The 17312-nt window shown below is 43.3% G+C and overlaps 1 protein-coding gene across 2 annotated transcripts in view; it reads right to left on the bottom strand.

Moving 5' to 3' along the window:
- LOC121282580 (mastermind-like protein 2) overlaps nt 1–17312 on the bottom strand; it is a 105333-nt gene that overhangs the window by 47325 nt on the left and 40696 nt on the right. For both annotated transcript variants that reach the window (XM_041196328.1, XM_041196329.1), the window contains exon 2: nt 6710–8119. In XM_041196328.1, coding sequence (XP_041052262.1) covers nt 6710–8119 — 1410 coding nt within the window. The remainder of the gene's footprint in view (nt 1–6709; nt 8120–17312) is intronic.

Below are 17312 nucleotides of genomic sequence, written 5' to 3'. Positions count from 1 at the left end.
AGGGGAATTTTCTTTCATCAAATCAGAAAGGAAAATCTACAGTTTCTTTTTGTGGTTGAAGACGACACTTGCCACACAATGCACTCTCCATCCCCTCCATGTCCCAGCAGAAAAGCCACTGCCACATGCACAGTCCCACCCCGGTGCCTTCTGAGCCCCAATTAACCTTTACCAGTTGCAACAAAGTAACTGCCTCCGGGCACCCTCCAATGCCCCTGGTATCCCAGAGGATGCCAGAAATTGATAAATGTACCCCAAGCATGGAACAGAAATGTTCTGTCGACACACTAGATTTCACTTTCTTAGTGAATTAAAATGCTGCATTTCAAAAAGCAGGACAGTTCCAATGTGGTTTCGGGGTAAAGGTTTTTGTATGACCCAGCTCAAATGTGGATCACGTAAAATCACTTTCTATTCCACTGAAAGAAAAGGCAAATGCAGATCATTTAATGGAAATATAGAGTTTGACTAAAATATAGTTTACTGGCACTGTACCTCCAGTTTTCATATCAATCAGGGCACTGAAGTGTTTTAACTACAATCGCGGGCTTAGTCCAGATTTCTCCCCTAAAAAGAAATCTTCTATTAATAATAGTCCTGTGGGCTTGTGGTGAAATTCTAAACCATCACAGAACAATATTGAGAGTTTTACCTTCACACATACTCACGTTTCCAGTCAATTCTTTAAAAGCAGCATGATTGTGCAGAGTCATCTAGAACTGATGGGATTTTTTCTTTCAAATTTTAATATCAAACAAATATTGTGAGGTGAGCATAGTTGAATATGTTTGGTGTCTAAGCAAATCAACAATGCTATTGTGCCAAAGCAAAATAAGTAAGAATGACAAGTGCACAATGCATTTTGAGGAAGTGAAGTATTAGGTAGTGTACAGTGTTCATTGAGTCGGCAGGAAGAAACAAACATCATGTTGTAAAGGACATGGTGGAGGAAGTCATTCTGAAACCCTAGGGTTCAACAAGGGCTTATCAAAACAATTCTATTGCTTTGCCTGCTAAAAATGGAGACTTCTTTCACTGACTTCTAGTAACCCAACTAAAAAGTACCGCCCTGACCATTTACTAATGAAAATTAGATGACACTACATGTCCCACTGAGGTGAAATTAGGTCATCAAAAGCTGGACTGATTGATATTTAAACTGATTCATCCTCAGTGTTCTGGGTACAAAGGTCCCACACAGCCCTTATGAAACTGCGTCTGCTTTGCATCCAATACACTAACTGAGGTTTCATGAGCAAGAGCAAGTTTCTGTTTACAATTACTACCATTTCCCCCCCCACCTACACAGAATCTCTCCAAAAAGCCCAACTTCAGTTCTGAGTCTTTCTCCCATCAGCTGAAGACACAGTTGGACTCGAAACCCTATTGCTCTCACCACAGATGCTGCCAGACCTGTGGAGTTTTTCCAGTTTTTATTATAGCTGAAGAGTGCTCACTGGGAAACTGAAAGTGAACTTTGCACTTTCTCCCCCCCCCCCCAACAAAAAGAAACTTAATTTCATTCCAAGCACTGCCGACTTTGAGGCTATGTTACACCAAAAAAAAACCTGTTTATTTCGATTCACTTGTAGATAGCTCCTGCCCTTTTGAGAAATGTTTTGCATATACAACCCATTTTCTTCAGTTAAATAAGCAATCCGACTAAAGAATTTTCAGTTGCTTAAAAAACAGCTTAGCCGAAATGGAAAAACTTTTGATCTACATTTTTCTGAGAGTTTGCCAGCTTGTATCTCATTTCACTTTGATGTGGCTTTAACTTGTTACAGGTTAATCAGACACGTCATTGATGTAAGAATGCTGTCTTGCTGGAATATTTCTGGGACTTGTCTGACCAAGATCAAACCTCAGCAGCTACTAGCTTGGGATTCTGTTCTGAGTGGCTGACAATCATGTTTTGTTGCGCTTTTAAGCTATACATAAAAATGCATTTGACTCGTTCTTCTGCAAAACAATTACATATTTTCAATCCACTCAAGCATGGGGAACTGATATTACACACAGCTTTCTTCCGCTACTTTCCCACCTAAGCTAAATCAGGTTTCCCAGGGTAATGTGTGATACAGGGGTAGGTACAATAGGTTCACTGGCATGTACAACACCCTTCTCAAAACTGCATGATGTGAGAGCCAGACGAAAGAACCAAATTAAGGGCTCACAACGCCTTTTTTGGTAAGGTGGGGGGAGGGTGGAAAATGTGATTTCCCCCCCACCCCCCTCAACTGTTTGTCCTCCTATTGATGAACTTCCAGCTCTGTCAACTGTCATGTTACTGATGCTACTTCTCACAACTATCAGAGAGACGGTGCAAGCGAAAAGAGAGAAAGAACGATAGAAAAAATAAAATTGAGAAAAAGGGGAAAAGAGAGAGGTAGAAAAGAGAGAAAGAGAGAGACAAAGAATGGGGGAAAAGAGAGAAGAGGTGTATGAATGGATGAATTGAAGATTTCGTCGCCGTTTTCAGCATTACAATTGCTCTGGGACCTAGTCAGCAGGAGGCAGCACAACATATTAGGATTGGCCGTTCTCTAATATCCTGTTCCCCAACACTGGATACCCCACGAGATAGGCCAACTGAAAGCCACTGAATCTTACTGCACGTCAAGCTTTCAGGCCACAGTATCAGTCACCATCAAACTGGCTGATGCACAAATTGATGGCAAAACAACTGGCTCCAAACATTACTTACCCCCAGTCTGCTCAGGAGTGGCTTTTTTTGGTGTAAAGTTTCCCATGGCACCAGCTAGTTTCGAGTAAACTAATGTCAGAATGCGTGACATTCTCCAGTTTTATTAGAGCTTGAAGCTGTTGCTTTGTGGAGAGTTTATCGATTGAGGGAGCAGGATATTTTTTTTTAAAAAAAGCAGACCGGTGCATTTTATTATGAACGCTAAAACAAAACTTAAATTATCCTTTAGAAAATAACTGGTAGCCTTGAATTTACCCAAGTCAAAAGGTTCGGCAAAGTTTCCTGATTCAGCTGAGTGGCTCTCCTTTTAATATCAATACAGAGGGTGTAAATGCAGTGCCTTGGGGCAGCATTGCTATACATGAAAAACAACAAAATGACCACTAAGCAAGTCACTGCTAACACCAGTGAGGAAACAAGAAGCCAAGCCTCCAGCTCATTGCTGTGAGACAGCACTGATTCATCATCCTTTATTCGCCCATTCAAAGGCACTCAATTAGCTGCAGGGGCTACTGCTGTAGTTCAGAAGCTGTATACACCCTCAAAAGCTCACAGTCTGGCATAATCATTGTCACAGCCCTTTGAAATCAAATCCAGCTTTCCTCTCACCACTCACCACACCGCCCCCCACCACCCCCCCCATCTCTGTCCTCTCTCTCTTCCTCCCCAATTCACTCACTCCCTCTATGCCCTGTCTGTCTCTCCCTGTCTGTTTTCCCTTCCCCGTCTGTCTCCCCTTCCCTCCCTCTGGTTTGTATGCCTTTCTCTCCTCCCTTTCCCCCTGCTCCTGTCTCTCACTCTCCAGCATGTTTGTGGAGATTTACTCCATAGTTCAACAGCCAGTTATAAAATGAAGATGAATGTGTGGGGTGACAAAGGGGGAGGGGAGGGGCGCAGAATTCCATTTTAATTCTAACATCCTCAACACAGTTAGACATTCCTTAAAAGCCTAAAAGGAAGCAAGAATATTTTGAACATAAGCTCACTCGCTCTATACTGCCAGACAACAGAGGTCTCTGTGGCTAAAAAAAATCTTAGTTACCTCATTGAAATGGTACACTTGCATTTTTAAAACGTGTAGGTTAAAACCCAGAGGCCAAACACTGTTGGGACTACTCTGCTCACACATATAATGAAAAAAAACATTTATACAAGCATATTTGTGTTAAAGTGAAAACGCTCATCTTTCCATTCACAGAACTAACAAGAACACGCACACAAAAAGTTTCGGGACCCATACAACAGCTGCTAGCTGTGTTTCCACTGCCTGTTACACAGATCAGATTTCATGGCTTTTTTGTTCCCTCTCCAGCTGGCTACCTTCCACATACCTTCGCCCACAAATCTCTGCCTCGCTGTGAACTTTGACCTCTCTGCTGGTCTGCTTGAGTCATTCCCAGAAAAAGAATACTTGCCGCCCAAAGCACGAGGACAAGAGGAAAGGCGTCCAATGCTCAACAGCCATTTTTTATCCTTCTGCTGAGTGAACTTCACCAGTTTTGGATCTGCATTCCAAGTGTACAGTTTACTTTGCCTTTCCCTTCATTGTGGCTAACTGGAAATTTGCGCTGGTCTGCGGGTTATTAATTGATTTTGTGATAGTGAACATGCATCGCCATTAGTTGGAAAACAGTGGGTATGGTCATAATTTATTCCTTTTTTGTGTAATATTGGAGATTTATGAAAGTAGCTTTCTAGCTGAGACAGATAGTAGAAAAAAGTAAAGAAAGAATTGCATTTATTTAACACCTTTCACTAAGACAGGACTCCTAAAGCCGTTCTGCAGCCAATTAAATACTTCAGAAGTGTCGTCACTGTTGCAATGTAGGAAATATGGTGGTCAATTTGCACACAGCAAGATCCCACAAACAGAAACAAATGGGAACATTGGAACAGGAAGGGGCCATCCAACGCTTTTAAGCCTGTTCTGCCATCTACATAGATCATGGCTAATTTGTACCTAAACTCCATCTACCAGCCTTAGTTCTGTAACCATTTATACCCTTGCCTAAATTATATCCATCAATCTCAGCTTTGAAAATTTCAATTGCCCTTCCTCAACAGCATTTTGAGGGGACACTGCAGTTCCAATCGCCTTTTGTGAAGAAGTGTTTCCTGATCATCCTAGCATTAAGACTATACTCCCCCTGTTCTGGGTTTCCCCAGCAGAGGAAACAGTTTCTCGCTATCTACCTTATCAAATGTTCTGATCATCGTAAAACACCTCAATTAGGCCATCTCTTAATCTCCAACGTTTGTGGAAATTCAAGTCCAGTCTAGGTAGCCTGTCTTCATATTTCAGCTATGTTTACCCCAGGTGAAGTTGGTTGAGGCATAAAAATTGGCCAGGACACCAGAGAAAATTTCCCTAAAATAGTGCCATGGGGGCCTTTGATGTCCAGCCAAATGAGGAGAAGTGAGCTTGATTTTAAAGTCTCATCTCAAAGGCAGCACCTCCAATAGTGCAGCGCTCCCTCAGTACTGCACTGGAGTGTCAGCCTGGATTACAGGCGCAAAACTTTGGAGTGAGTCTCAAACTCCCAAACTTCTTTTTTGAGATGTGAGTGTGCTACCCCTGAACCACAGCTGCTTGAGGGGGCTCGAGGCCTGGTTCCGATTTTGACCAAACTTTGCTATGATCAGTGTCGTCAGTTCCGAGTCAGTCCGCCAAGCAGAAAGCTTTAGAATATCACACTGCTCGGCAATAAGCAAGGGTTCATGAATTTCAAAAGACGTTAAGACAGTCTATTCTGCCTGATACATTTCAAGCAACACTGCTGAAAGGCAATTAAAGAGGTCCTGTCATCAAGACTCCTAGATTTGCAAGTCAGAAATCCCCGAATGCGACAGTGGCACAGTTATTTCTACAGAATTTTAATGGCATCATCATCACACTGAAGTACTGTTTAAAGAAACCAGAAAAAATGTCAGTCAAAAGACTTACTGTTTGCCAGCTCTTTGGATGGTGTTTTCACTTCAAGCTGCTCTAAGCTATTATCATATTCACCTCACTTCTAACAACAATGGGGCCAATTCTTTAAGAACAGCAGAAGTGATCATAGAGCAAACCAATGCCCTGGTTGGGGCCCCAATTTCCAGCGAAAGGGAAGCTTAATGGAGGTAAGTGGTCTTGTGTGGAAGAAGGAGGCAGCATCACATTAGCCAGTGAAGTTAGCAAAGAAAGAGTTCACAAGAAAAAAGCATGTACTGGCAGCACCAGTAATCCACTTAATAAAAATTGAATGCTCCGTTTAAATAGATCTCTGCCAAACCATAGTTATCAGGGGAAGCTAGACAAACATGTGAGAGAAGGGATGGGAGGGTTGTGATGATAGATTTAGACAAGGAAAGGTAGGAGGCTTGAATGGAGCATAAACACCGTCATGGACTGGTTGGGCTGATCGGTCTCTATCTGTGGCGCCCTATGCAAAATCTAGCTCGCAAGCAGTAAAATCACGTGCTTGGCCATCTAGAACTGGCTCATAACAACATTCACACTTGACAGCTACCAGTTCAGGAGGAACATTCCCTTCCCTTGATAGGGCTTGCAAGCCAGAAATTCCTGTCAGAAACAGTAGCCACCTTAGAGAACTGAAGTCTCCAACCAGTACAATTTTAATGGCACATGCATTCTGGAAAGACATTATTTTCATACATACAAACATACGAATTAAGAGCAGGAGTAGGCAATTGAGCCCCTTCAAGCCTGTTCCGCAATTCAATAAGATCATGGCTGATCTGACTGTGGCCTCAACTCCACATTCCGCCGACCTCGCCGGCAAGGGTTTCCAGTGAGGAGTGCATTTTCACGTTGTGATAAACTATTTAAAAAAAAAGGCCCATAATTCTGGAATCATTTTTAAAAGGCTGACGTGTATACACACGGGAATTTCTATCTCATAAGCCAAGAATTCCAGAAGGCTATTCACCTTGGATTGGTTCAAAGAGGTACATACACGGAAGTAGTTCACGCTTAGCGATTTATTTTTAAAATAATCTTACCGGTGACTGTTGAAGGCTGCCCTGCAGTCTCATTGGGTGCATCCGTAGTTTGTTTCGAAATTGCAGCTGTAGGGGGTTTGGCTGCTGAGTGGGCCCAGGTTGTGGAGGTTGCTGCACTGCTGAGGTTGGTTGCTGCATGTAATGCACCACCGAGGGCTGAGTCTGACCACCAGCCACTTGTGGCATTTTCTGAGCGGACAGGTCAGGGTCAAAATGTGACAGCGGCTTTGTGTTGCTAAATGAAAGCTGCTCCGAAGGCATGGAGTTCTCACTCACGGGACCCTGGCTCAAACTCGCTTGCTGCTGCACCATCATGGGGATACGGTTAGGCTGGCTGGATGGTGCTTTATTGTAGAGGTAACTCTGAATGGCGTTGCTCGAGGGAGGAATGTTGGCCAGCATCGCATTCGGAGGGCTGAACGGCTGCTGATGCAGGGAGGGACTGGGAAGTTTGTCCGGTCGGTAGGGCGGGGAAGGTCCAGAGGAAGGAACCGGGGGCCAGTTTGCTGCCTGGCCTTGCTGTGGGTGGGACTGTTGGGAAACTGAACGCTGATGCTGGCTGGCTGCTATCTTCTTTAACTGCTGTGCATGCGACAATTCGTGCCAGTTGGTCCCAACTCGGCTGGCACTGGTGCCTGACAATAAAGGTGGCTGGGCCTGGTTTGGGGCTTGGTTTTGAGATGCTGAAGACATGGGCAATGGCATGGGATTGGGTGGAGCTGGTAATGGATACGATGTACCTGTAGAGGGGGGCCTCCGCTGAGGAGACCCCCCTGGTGCCTGATTGTAACTGGGAGAAAATTCTCGGTTTGGTATGGCATTCTCCAAATGTGAAGCTGCTTGAGGAGATGGCTTCCGAGTGCTGCTCTGATTCGTTTGTACAAGACCCAGGTTCAGGGGGTCACTTCTGTTGGTCAAAATGTCAAGTTCATTTAGGGGAGGGTTCGGCATATTTGTCAATTCCTCCAACAGATCCTCCAAGTCCTGATCCATTGTTTGCATATTGTTGACTCCTTTGGAGTCAAACGAGAATATGTTGTGTCCGTCCCCCACAGTGGGTTTCATCTCAGCATTGGATGTCACAGCAAATTGTGAGCTAATGTCATTCCCATTTGCTTGGTTACTACCCATGAGGCCTGCATTGGCGCCTGGCGCAACACATCCCAAAGAGGGCCCCATGGAAGATGGAGTCTGCAGGGCCTGGCTGCGATGCCCAATTGTCAGTGAGGAGGTTTGCACATCTGGGCGAAGGACACTGGAGGTGTCGCCCTGACCCATCGGAAGACTGACATCATCAAGACAGATCCTTTTAACCTCGCTCGAGAATGCACCGTCGGATAGCTCATTGATTTTGTCGTGATTGGTGGGTGAGCCATTGCTTTCCAACTTTCTCTTTATTGATCCTTGGAGCTGAAACAAAGAAAAGGATGGACGTGAGGTTACATCAGCTTTACACCAGAAACGTACAACACAGTTAAAATGATCCATCATTACTCATCTCCAATACTAAAGCAACACTGATCTAAAAAAGTAATCTGTTGCAAGGATTCATTATGCCTTCTTATTCTCACAGGTTAAATGCTTTGCCAATTCACGTCTGTTGCCTCAGTCTACTAACATACTAAATGTTCTATGCAGTAAGGGGCCACTGTTTATAAATTCAGTAAACAAATTCAAGTAAATAGCAGAAATCCTTGATTTTATAGGACAAAGTATACACTTATTAGACAATCTGCACCAGATGACATGAACACACAAAAAATTGATGCTACAGAGCAAGCAATGGCTAGTAAAATGGGTCAAATCTCATATAACCTCAAACGCAAAGTCAATTATTGGCAAGGAACCAAGTCAATATCTCACACAGATAAAATGGGATAACAAGGGAACCAGCACCAAGAAACTGAATTTCCCACAGTGAGTTGTTAAAGCAAGGAATGTCTTACCACATATTGTTGTTGAGGCAGGAACTAACCTATCTTTCAAAAGGGAGAATAGATAAACACTTGGAGCAGAGGCAGTTACAGACATAGCAGGGCTGTGGGATTAGTTTTTGGAGTGCTGGATTAGTTTTGGAGTGCTCTAACAAAGAGCTGGCAAGGACACAATTGGCCATCCGGCCTCTATCTGTGCCATAAACCTCTGCAGCTCCCCGTATTCACCAAACAATCAACTGCAGGCACCTTCAGGGACCTCAGAGTTCATTTACACAATCACTGGAAAGTCAGTGTGAAGTGGCAACAGCAGTCCAAATCTAGATTTTTAGACTCACTCCAGTGTCATGCTGAACTAACAGGAGGGAATCTCACTCCAAGCCACATCAGCCCTTAAACCTGATTTACAATACACGAGTTTAGTGTGAAGCGCGAGAACACTTAGTATTTTATATCTAAGTTTGTGACTGATTACTGTCTGCATGGTCATCCCTTTCTCTGTCATATCCAGTGCCACCACTGACATTGTTTCCTATTTGTTCAAATGTTCACCAGTCTTACACATCGATATAGAGGCACAAACAATTATTTTTCCCGCTTGTCTCTCAGTTGATTCGCTATCCTTAATTTAAGAAAAAGAGGACAGGCAACCAACAACTACTATTTCCATTTAGATAGCACCTCTCGCTGAGGCATTTGAAAGAAGAGGTGGGGCAAAACTGTTTCCATTGGCAAAAGGGGCTGTAACCAGAAATACAGATTTAAGATAATTGTCAAAAAATGCAGGATGAGGAGTTTTTTTTTAAAAAAAAGAAACTCAGTGAGTTGTTACAATCTGGAATGCACTCCTTGAAAGAGTGATGGAAGCAGATTCGATAATAACTTTCCAAAGCAAATTGGATAGATACTTAAAAGGAGAAATTTGCAGGGCTGTGGAGGAAGAGCAGGAGGAGTGAGACTAGTTTCAAAGAACTAGTATGGACATGATGGGATGAATGACCTCGATCTTTGCTGCTTGGTTCTATCTTTAAAGATAGACAAAAATTCCAAGGCGCCTGAGTCAGTTGCTCACTCTGTTATTAATATTCTAAACTAGCCTCCTGGAAGCAGACAAGCAAAACCCTGGTCAACTCTACGTTGAGGAGCACCTCACCTCTGTTCAACACCTTCCATAGAGAACCTGGCAAAGATTAGGAATCCAGCAAGTAGGAAACCAACACAAAAGGAAAATACACCACAAATTTGCTGCACCGAGCGTTCTGTAGTATAGACACTGGATTTGAATATCAGCTTTAATTTTCACATTCAGTTTAAATCCAAACCTGTCACAACAGTGTGCTGTTCCTCAATTCCAGTTACTACCGTCACCTAAAAGGCTTCCTTGCAGCAGAAAACCATCCTGAAGGCTAAACTATGCCAATACTGCAAGTCCAAATAATCCTTTATGATCTGAAATGCCATGGCAATATTCTAAAACAGCCCAGTATTTTCCTTTAGAGCAGGTAGAGAACATACAATAATTCCGAAACCGGGCAATTGCAGCTCACTTCCTTTGCAGTGACTGGTTGAGCAGGATGCTCCTGGAGGTTTTTACAATACATTTGGATGGTTCCCTCTGGAATCTTATGTGGAATTATATGGACTGTTTTTATGCTGCTCATTCTATCAGTCCAACTAGTCTATGCCAGCATTTATCCAACCCCATCAACATATCCTTCTTTTCCTTTCTCCCTCATCTAGCTGCTCCTTAAATGCATCTATGTTATTCGCCTCAATTACTCTTTGTGGTAGCGAGTTCTACATTTTTAAAAATATTAGTTCATGGGATGTGGGCATCATTGATTAGGCCAGCATTTAATATCCATCCCTAATTGCCTTTGAGAAGATGGTAGTGAGCTGCCTTCTTGACCACTATAGTCATTCTCCAGGTAAAAAAGTTTCTTCTTAATTTCTTATTGGATTTATTCGTGACTATCTTATATGATCTCTAATTGTGAACTTGTTCATAAGTGGAAACATCTTAACATCCACCCTATCAAACCTCCCCATAATTTTAAAGACCTCTGTTAGGTCGCCCCTCAGCCTTCAAGTCCCAGGTTGATCAGTCTATCCTGATAGGTATAACCGCTCGATTCTGATTTCATTCTTGTAAATCTATTTTGAACCTTCGCCAGTGCCTTTATATCCTCTTGATAATATGGAGGCCAGAACTGTGCACTGTATATTATGGAAAGGTGTATATTAAGGACTGGAAAAATGTTGTGCTTACATTGCTGAACACGATCATCACATAAATAGTATTAGGGGTGGAGAGGAAAATAACAATTCCTCATTAGGTTAATCAGTACCATTATTTAAAGAAACAGGAGTCACAATAATGCAATAGGTTATACACAAGTAATACTGTCATATTAAAAATAGCAAACCAACCAATATGGGTTATGTTGCTATATCCTGTCCTTAAGAGGAGTCATATTCGACTTGAAATGGTAACTCTGTTTTCCTGTCCACAGATGCTGCCAGACCTGCTCCAGCAATTTATCTTTTTATTTCGGAGTTCCAGCATCCTCAGTATTTTGCTTTAACATAGATTGTCTTTTGTAACAGTGTTCCTGGAGTCAAGAGAGGTTTGCAGTTTTCTTTTATATTGGCCGGGGGGAGTGGGGGTAGCGGGAGTGGGGGGGGAGCACACAGTCACTCTCCCTTCCCTTTATCTCAGACTGACTGGCAGGCCTCCATTTTAGGCCTTTCTTCAAAATTTTGCAACCAACTGCTAGGAGCTGTGCAAGAATAGTCAGGGGCCGAACCCATTAATTTTCACTTCCTCCCTGTGGGAAAGTACCAAGTGTTTTCCTCTTCCATCAGCTGAGATTGAAAACTCACTGCAAGGAAAATCCTCACCATAAATTTAACAAAATAACCAGAGGTGAAAGACCATTCAGCCCATGTAGTTCATCCATCCAGAGAGACCCCAATGTTATCCCCATTGTAGTTTCCAAAATGATTCAAGAGGTTATGCCTTCATTGCTCGATCTAGAGTGTTTATCTAAAATTATAATTTACTAGTTTGCATCTCTTTTATTCCTCGTTTCTACTCCAATCGTTTAATTTAAAACAATATTGTGGGTTAACTTTTTCTACATTTTTAACAATCTCATATAGTTCCAAAAAGTCACCTCTCAGCTGCCCCCTTTCTTGACTGAAAAAACTTGTTCTCTGGTTGGATAAAAGGGTTCTTCAGTAAGCCACCTCCAGAACCTTAATCATTTTTTGGATGGAATACAGTAATCAAGGTGCGCTGCAGCCCTGATCTCTTCGGATTTGATTTCTACTGTTTTGGCTTGGTAATTCAACCATTCTCAACAGGTACTTGAGGACTAATTTGCAGGGTTATGGGGAGAAAGCTAGACCGTGGAACTAAATTGGGTAGCAGTTTCCATAAGCCTGCATAGGCAAGACAGGCAGAATGGTGATGTTGATTGAGGGATAAATATTGGCCAGGACACCAGGAATAACTCCCCTGCTCTTCTTAGAATATTGCCAGGGGATCTTTTACATGCACCTGAGGGGGCAGACAGGGCCTCTCATCCTAATGTCAGTGGGCAGTATTTAGCAGAGGTGACGGAGTCTTGCCCCAAGGGAGCCCCAAATCCCCTGTTAGGGAAGGCCTGCCGAATTAAGTGCTAATTAAGCATCAAGGATACTGGGCGCGGAAGTCAGAGGTTGGCAGCTCTAGTGATCAGGGGTACCCCCAACTCTCCCGCCTCGACCCCAAATGGGACTTTCTGCCTTGGACTTAATCAGGGTGGAGGTTAGAAGTGGTGGGGTCTCCACCTGCCACCCTCCCACCTGGTTAAATGCCCTTTGACATCAAACTCGCCACCAAACTCTGGGGAGGGCATTCAATTCCTCCCCATTTGTCCAAACAGTGTAGCACTCCCTCAGTACTAGACCGATCGGGAGTAAAATAGCGAACAATGATATCGGGCGAGTGTCCTGACATCATCACACGCTTGCATGACATTTCGGTCGGCGGACATGGGCGAGAGTCTGCAGCGCACCCGCCGACAATTAAGAGGCCTATCAAGGTCAATAATCAATTTAATCCTGTTTTTCAATGCCCCATCCAACCTTACGGTTGACGGGTGGACGAATAGGCCAGGTGGCCTTTGCATTTTTGAGGGAACCTCATCCACGGGCGGGGTGAGGTTTCCAACAGTAATTTTTTTAAAAGTTGAAATATCATTTTTATGATGTCCCTGCTCATGTGACTGAGTCGCATGCTGGGGGTCACGTTTCCCTTATTTTTAAAATCTTTATTTTTCATTTTGAAAATTCTTCAGCTCCGAGGAGGAGCTTTCATCGCGTGTCTCCCCCCACACGTGTGCAGACTTCAGCAGTCGTCCCACCCCCACTCCGGCGGCGCTGAGACTCTCAGCACGCGGTTAATTGGCCATACAGTGTGAAATCGCGGTCGGAGCCTGATCACGGGAGGTGGTCTGTCTCACGGCCCTTCCCAGGCCTGCCCGCTGCACCCACCCAACAAAGGGAAAATCCTGCCCCAAGTCTCTGGAGTGGAACATGAACCTACATTCTCCTGACTCAAGGGATAAGAGTGCTACCAAGTGAACCACAGCTAGCTAAACTGATAACAGCCAGTCATGGATCCACTCAATCTCAACACATCCCAATGTAATCACTCATCATTTTTTAGCCAAATTGAAAGAACTAGATCAACACAGGCATGATACACAAAACAGTGTGACATCAGTGTGGCTCAGCTGTCCGGGCTGCTCCAGTTACAAGTCAGCTATCTGTTATGTACTGTGGGCTGCTTGGTGTGCACTGCACACACTATGGTTTCCTAAGGCTTCTTCCTGGGATATGTAACATTGGCTGCAGCAGCTGATCGGTGGACTCCAGCACCATTTAATAAAAATGGCCAAAAGATACTTATCGCACACCACTCATGACATGTGGTCAAGCTGCGTATGTATAAAATTAACATAATGAATATTACACACACCAGGCCAAACTGAAGTCTTGTTGGTGAAGAAAGACAAGGTTCCATCCAGTGTATAACTCTTGCTTCCAAAACGTCTGCATTCATTTGTTGCACAAGTTACTATGGCAACTAATTGCTCCCTTCTCCAGCTTTTTCTCAAACTACAAGAACACTCGTCCTTTGGCGATAGCAGTCAACTAAGACAAATTTTTGGCTGTACCCGTGCTCACAATATTTGGACCAGAACTGTGCAGCATGCTAAGTATTGTGAAGTTCCATCGGACTGTTATTTAATCCTTTTATGTAATTAGCCAGTTTTAATGAAAAAAAGTCATTCTCAATTTCATCTTCCAACAAGATCTGACTTTGCTGCATTTTAACTCACTGCTTTAATCAAATTGTATAAATTGATCAAACTGTATTAATGTCTTTAAATTAAATTGGCTTAACTTAGTTTTATTTTAAAGGGATTATTTGGTATATATTTTCTTTGGCTGTAGCTTAATTTTTAGACTTCTGGCCTTTTTTTAAGAGCCATTGGGAGATTTTTTTTCACTTGCACATATACTTCTGATTTTAAGCACTTTCTTCGAAGTTCTGCCAACTATGTTTTTTTTTCAAACTGTGGATGGTTAAGTGCTGACTAAATTGGCTGGCTGCAGGTTTCCAAAACTTTAAACCTACTTTCTACAGTGGGAGGGAGACCAAAATATTTCCCAATCAATAAACGAGAACAACATTCTTTGTTTTTAAAAAGGGCCACTGCTACAAAACATGTAACCTTTCTGTGGCCTTGCTTCAAAACAAAAAACAAGTGTTCCCTCTCATGTGTGAGCAAAAATACATTCCACATGTGCACGTTTTTCCAATGCTGGAACATATGTCTCATGTGCCACTGCCGGAATATTTGGAAGTACCACCCAGTCAGCCACTTGTGGCTGGCTGGCAGTTACTCATTTGTTCCCAGCTTGTCCCTCTCTTTTTCTTCATCTCTCTCTCTCTCCGTCCCTCCCATCCTCACGACACCCCATTGCCTCTTCCCTGATGCTCTATTTTCCTCCCATCCTTACAATGCCCTATTGCCTCTTCTCTGGTGCTCTATTCTTCTGACTTCTCTCTAATTCAGTTGCACTTGACAAAATTGCCCTTGGTGAACAGTGAGTGCCTGTAATCACACACTCAGGCCCTACATGAGCTGATATCTGATGGGGCCACAGCACAGATAGCAGCAGCTTCCTAACCATTTAACTTAGTGCCAACTTAGGACACTATTGGACTCTTAAAACTGGCATCACGTTAGCCAGGGCTCATTTGGTAGCACTCTCACCTTGAGTCATGGGCCCAAGTCCAACTTCTTGGGCTGGATTTTCCTCTTCGGGGTGGGAAACGGAGATTGGAATTGTTTCCTGCTCCCAAACGCATTCCCAGGGGGAAACAGTCACTCACTTCTGGTTTTCTCCAGAGCGACCAGTTAAGGACCAGAAGGCAGATTCTCCGTTCTTCGTGGACTCTCAAAGTGGGAGGGCCAATCAGAAGCCTACCAGCTTGAGAGGAGCAGGAGGCTGCAATGGAAGGTAAGTCAGAGAGGGGGTGCTTCAAGATGGAAGTGTCCTCTCTCCAACTTTAAATCCTTAATTTAAAAAATAGGCCATCACAGTGGGGGTCATGGGATTAGAGTGGGAGGGTTCCCTCTTCAGGGTGGCCAGGCACCCAAGGAGGGTCTCCAGGCCCACCTGGAAAGGTGCCCCTACCCGAATTGCCTCCAGGTGCCCACCTGCAGGAACCTTGAAAATCTCAGCTGACGTCCTTTAATTGGCCTCAATTAGTCTCTGACTGAGCCTGATTAGATAGTCATCACAAGTGGGCAACTCTTTAAAATAGCCCAGAAGTGGGATGGTGCCTGGAAACCGATATGCCAGTCAGCAAGGTTAATTCCCAGCATCACCCACATCCAATCCTGATTTTGGGGGTGGGTGGGTGGGGGGGGGGGGGGGCTGCAGAAATCCAGACCCATATGTGAGCATATGAGTATAGGCTAGGCTAACAATCTATTCCAGGACTGAGGGAATTTAGGAGTGCCGAAGGTGCTGTCTTTCAGATGTGATGTTGAACATTGGCCCCATTAAGTAGTCATGAAAGATCCCATTGCAACATTTTTGGGTTTCCTGTGAATGTGAAAGGTGCTAAATAAATGCAAGCTCTTTTCTTTCTTTCAAAGGAACTTACTTTTAAGCAAAGATACCAGCACTAGTTTCATCAAAATACAAGGTGGCTGATTTGGAATTCATTATCATGCATCTATTTAGAATCTTTGACATCCTTAGGATGCTCCGAAGATAATTAAGGGCTTTTGTATGTATTCACTTCGTTGTGTTGGCAAACATGACAAATAATGTCCATATAGCAAACTCCACAACCAGCAATTAAATCCAAGTACATGTTCATGTATTTTTGCTGACATTGGTTGAGGGATAAATGTCAACAAAACTCTAGTGCCATGAGATCTTATGCCCATTTGAACATCTGACCCGGAAGATACCACCTTCAGCAGTGCAACATTCCCTCAGTGCTGCAGTGAAGCGTCAGCATCGATTACTTGTTCAAAAATCAGAGGAGGGCTTGAATCCCTGACCTCCTAGCCTGGCTGTGGTGGTCAATGGTTCAATTATTCTGTGTTTGATTATGAGGGTCTGTTCACAATGAATGCTCACTGTGCTCGATTGGTTAAGCTTGGGTGTGGACTCAGAAAAGTAAACAAACTGTAGAAATAGCTGGATGCCTGAGCTAGAAGCTGGGAGTAGTTTAGAGCGCTGTAAATTAAGTTCCTGCATACATAGAAACTATTGTCATCTCTGCCCAGTTCCAAGATATTAAATATACAACACTGGCGATAAGTGTAAGCAACCAAACCAAGCTAACGCAAACTGTCTCTCCAGGCAATGCAAGTCACTTCGTCCTACAGGTGTGAGCTGTCATCCCAATGACCTCAGCAGATTATTTCCCCTGGTCTATATTCTCCAGCTGAACATATGACAATATACCTACTAATAGATTAAAAACCATAACATACAACATGGTTTCACTTTTTAAAAACTGAATGTTACAAAATCAGCACATGCCAGCCTAATTTTATCCATACCCTTTGAGCCTTTGTCAGGTTATTTTACCCATCAAGACTAGAAAATGCAACATGTTTACTGTCTGTGGCTGTAACTATTAATTTAAAAGAAGAAACCAGATGTTAATGGAAAGTTAAATGTTTTATGCATTCCTGTTTAAATCTCTCAGTCATAAAACATACAGTAACATGTCCAGTACAGACTTTCCCATTAAAAAGCAATGGTTTCCATAATACTGCACTGCTTTGGGGAATACACAACAACACTATACACAGTAACACTACATCACTCATAGCAATGTAATCAGATGGATAAAAGTATGGATGTAGAAAATATTACAGATCCCATTACTTAAAAACTGGACTATCAACCAGAAGTCCTCAGTAAAGTTGGGATGGTCCAGAGCCCAGCCACAGGTCCACTGACATTTCATTCACTGGTTTCCTCAGTTCTCTGCCATGCTACAAGACAGAATATTTTACAGAAGTCCAGCCATAAAAGATGCAAGTATGTGTGCTTTAGGTGGCTGGAGGTGGAGAACAGTA

This window comes from Carcharodon carcharias, chromosome 9 (assembly GCF_017639515.1).
Source record: "Carcharodon carcharias isolate sCarCar2 chromosome 9, sCarCar2.pri, whole genome shotgun sequence".
In the NCBI taxonomy this organism is placed as follows: Eukaryota; Metazoa; Chordata; class Chondrichthyes; order Lamniformes; family Lamnidae; genus Carcharodon; species Carcharodon carcharias.
Note: the sequence above shows the minus strand (reverse complement) of the source record. Positions and strands in the feature narration are given on the sequence as shown.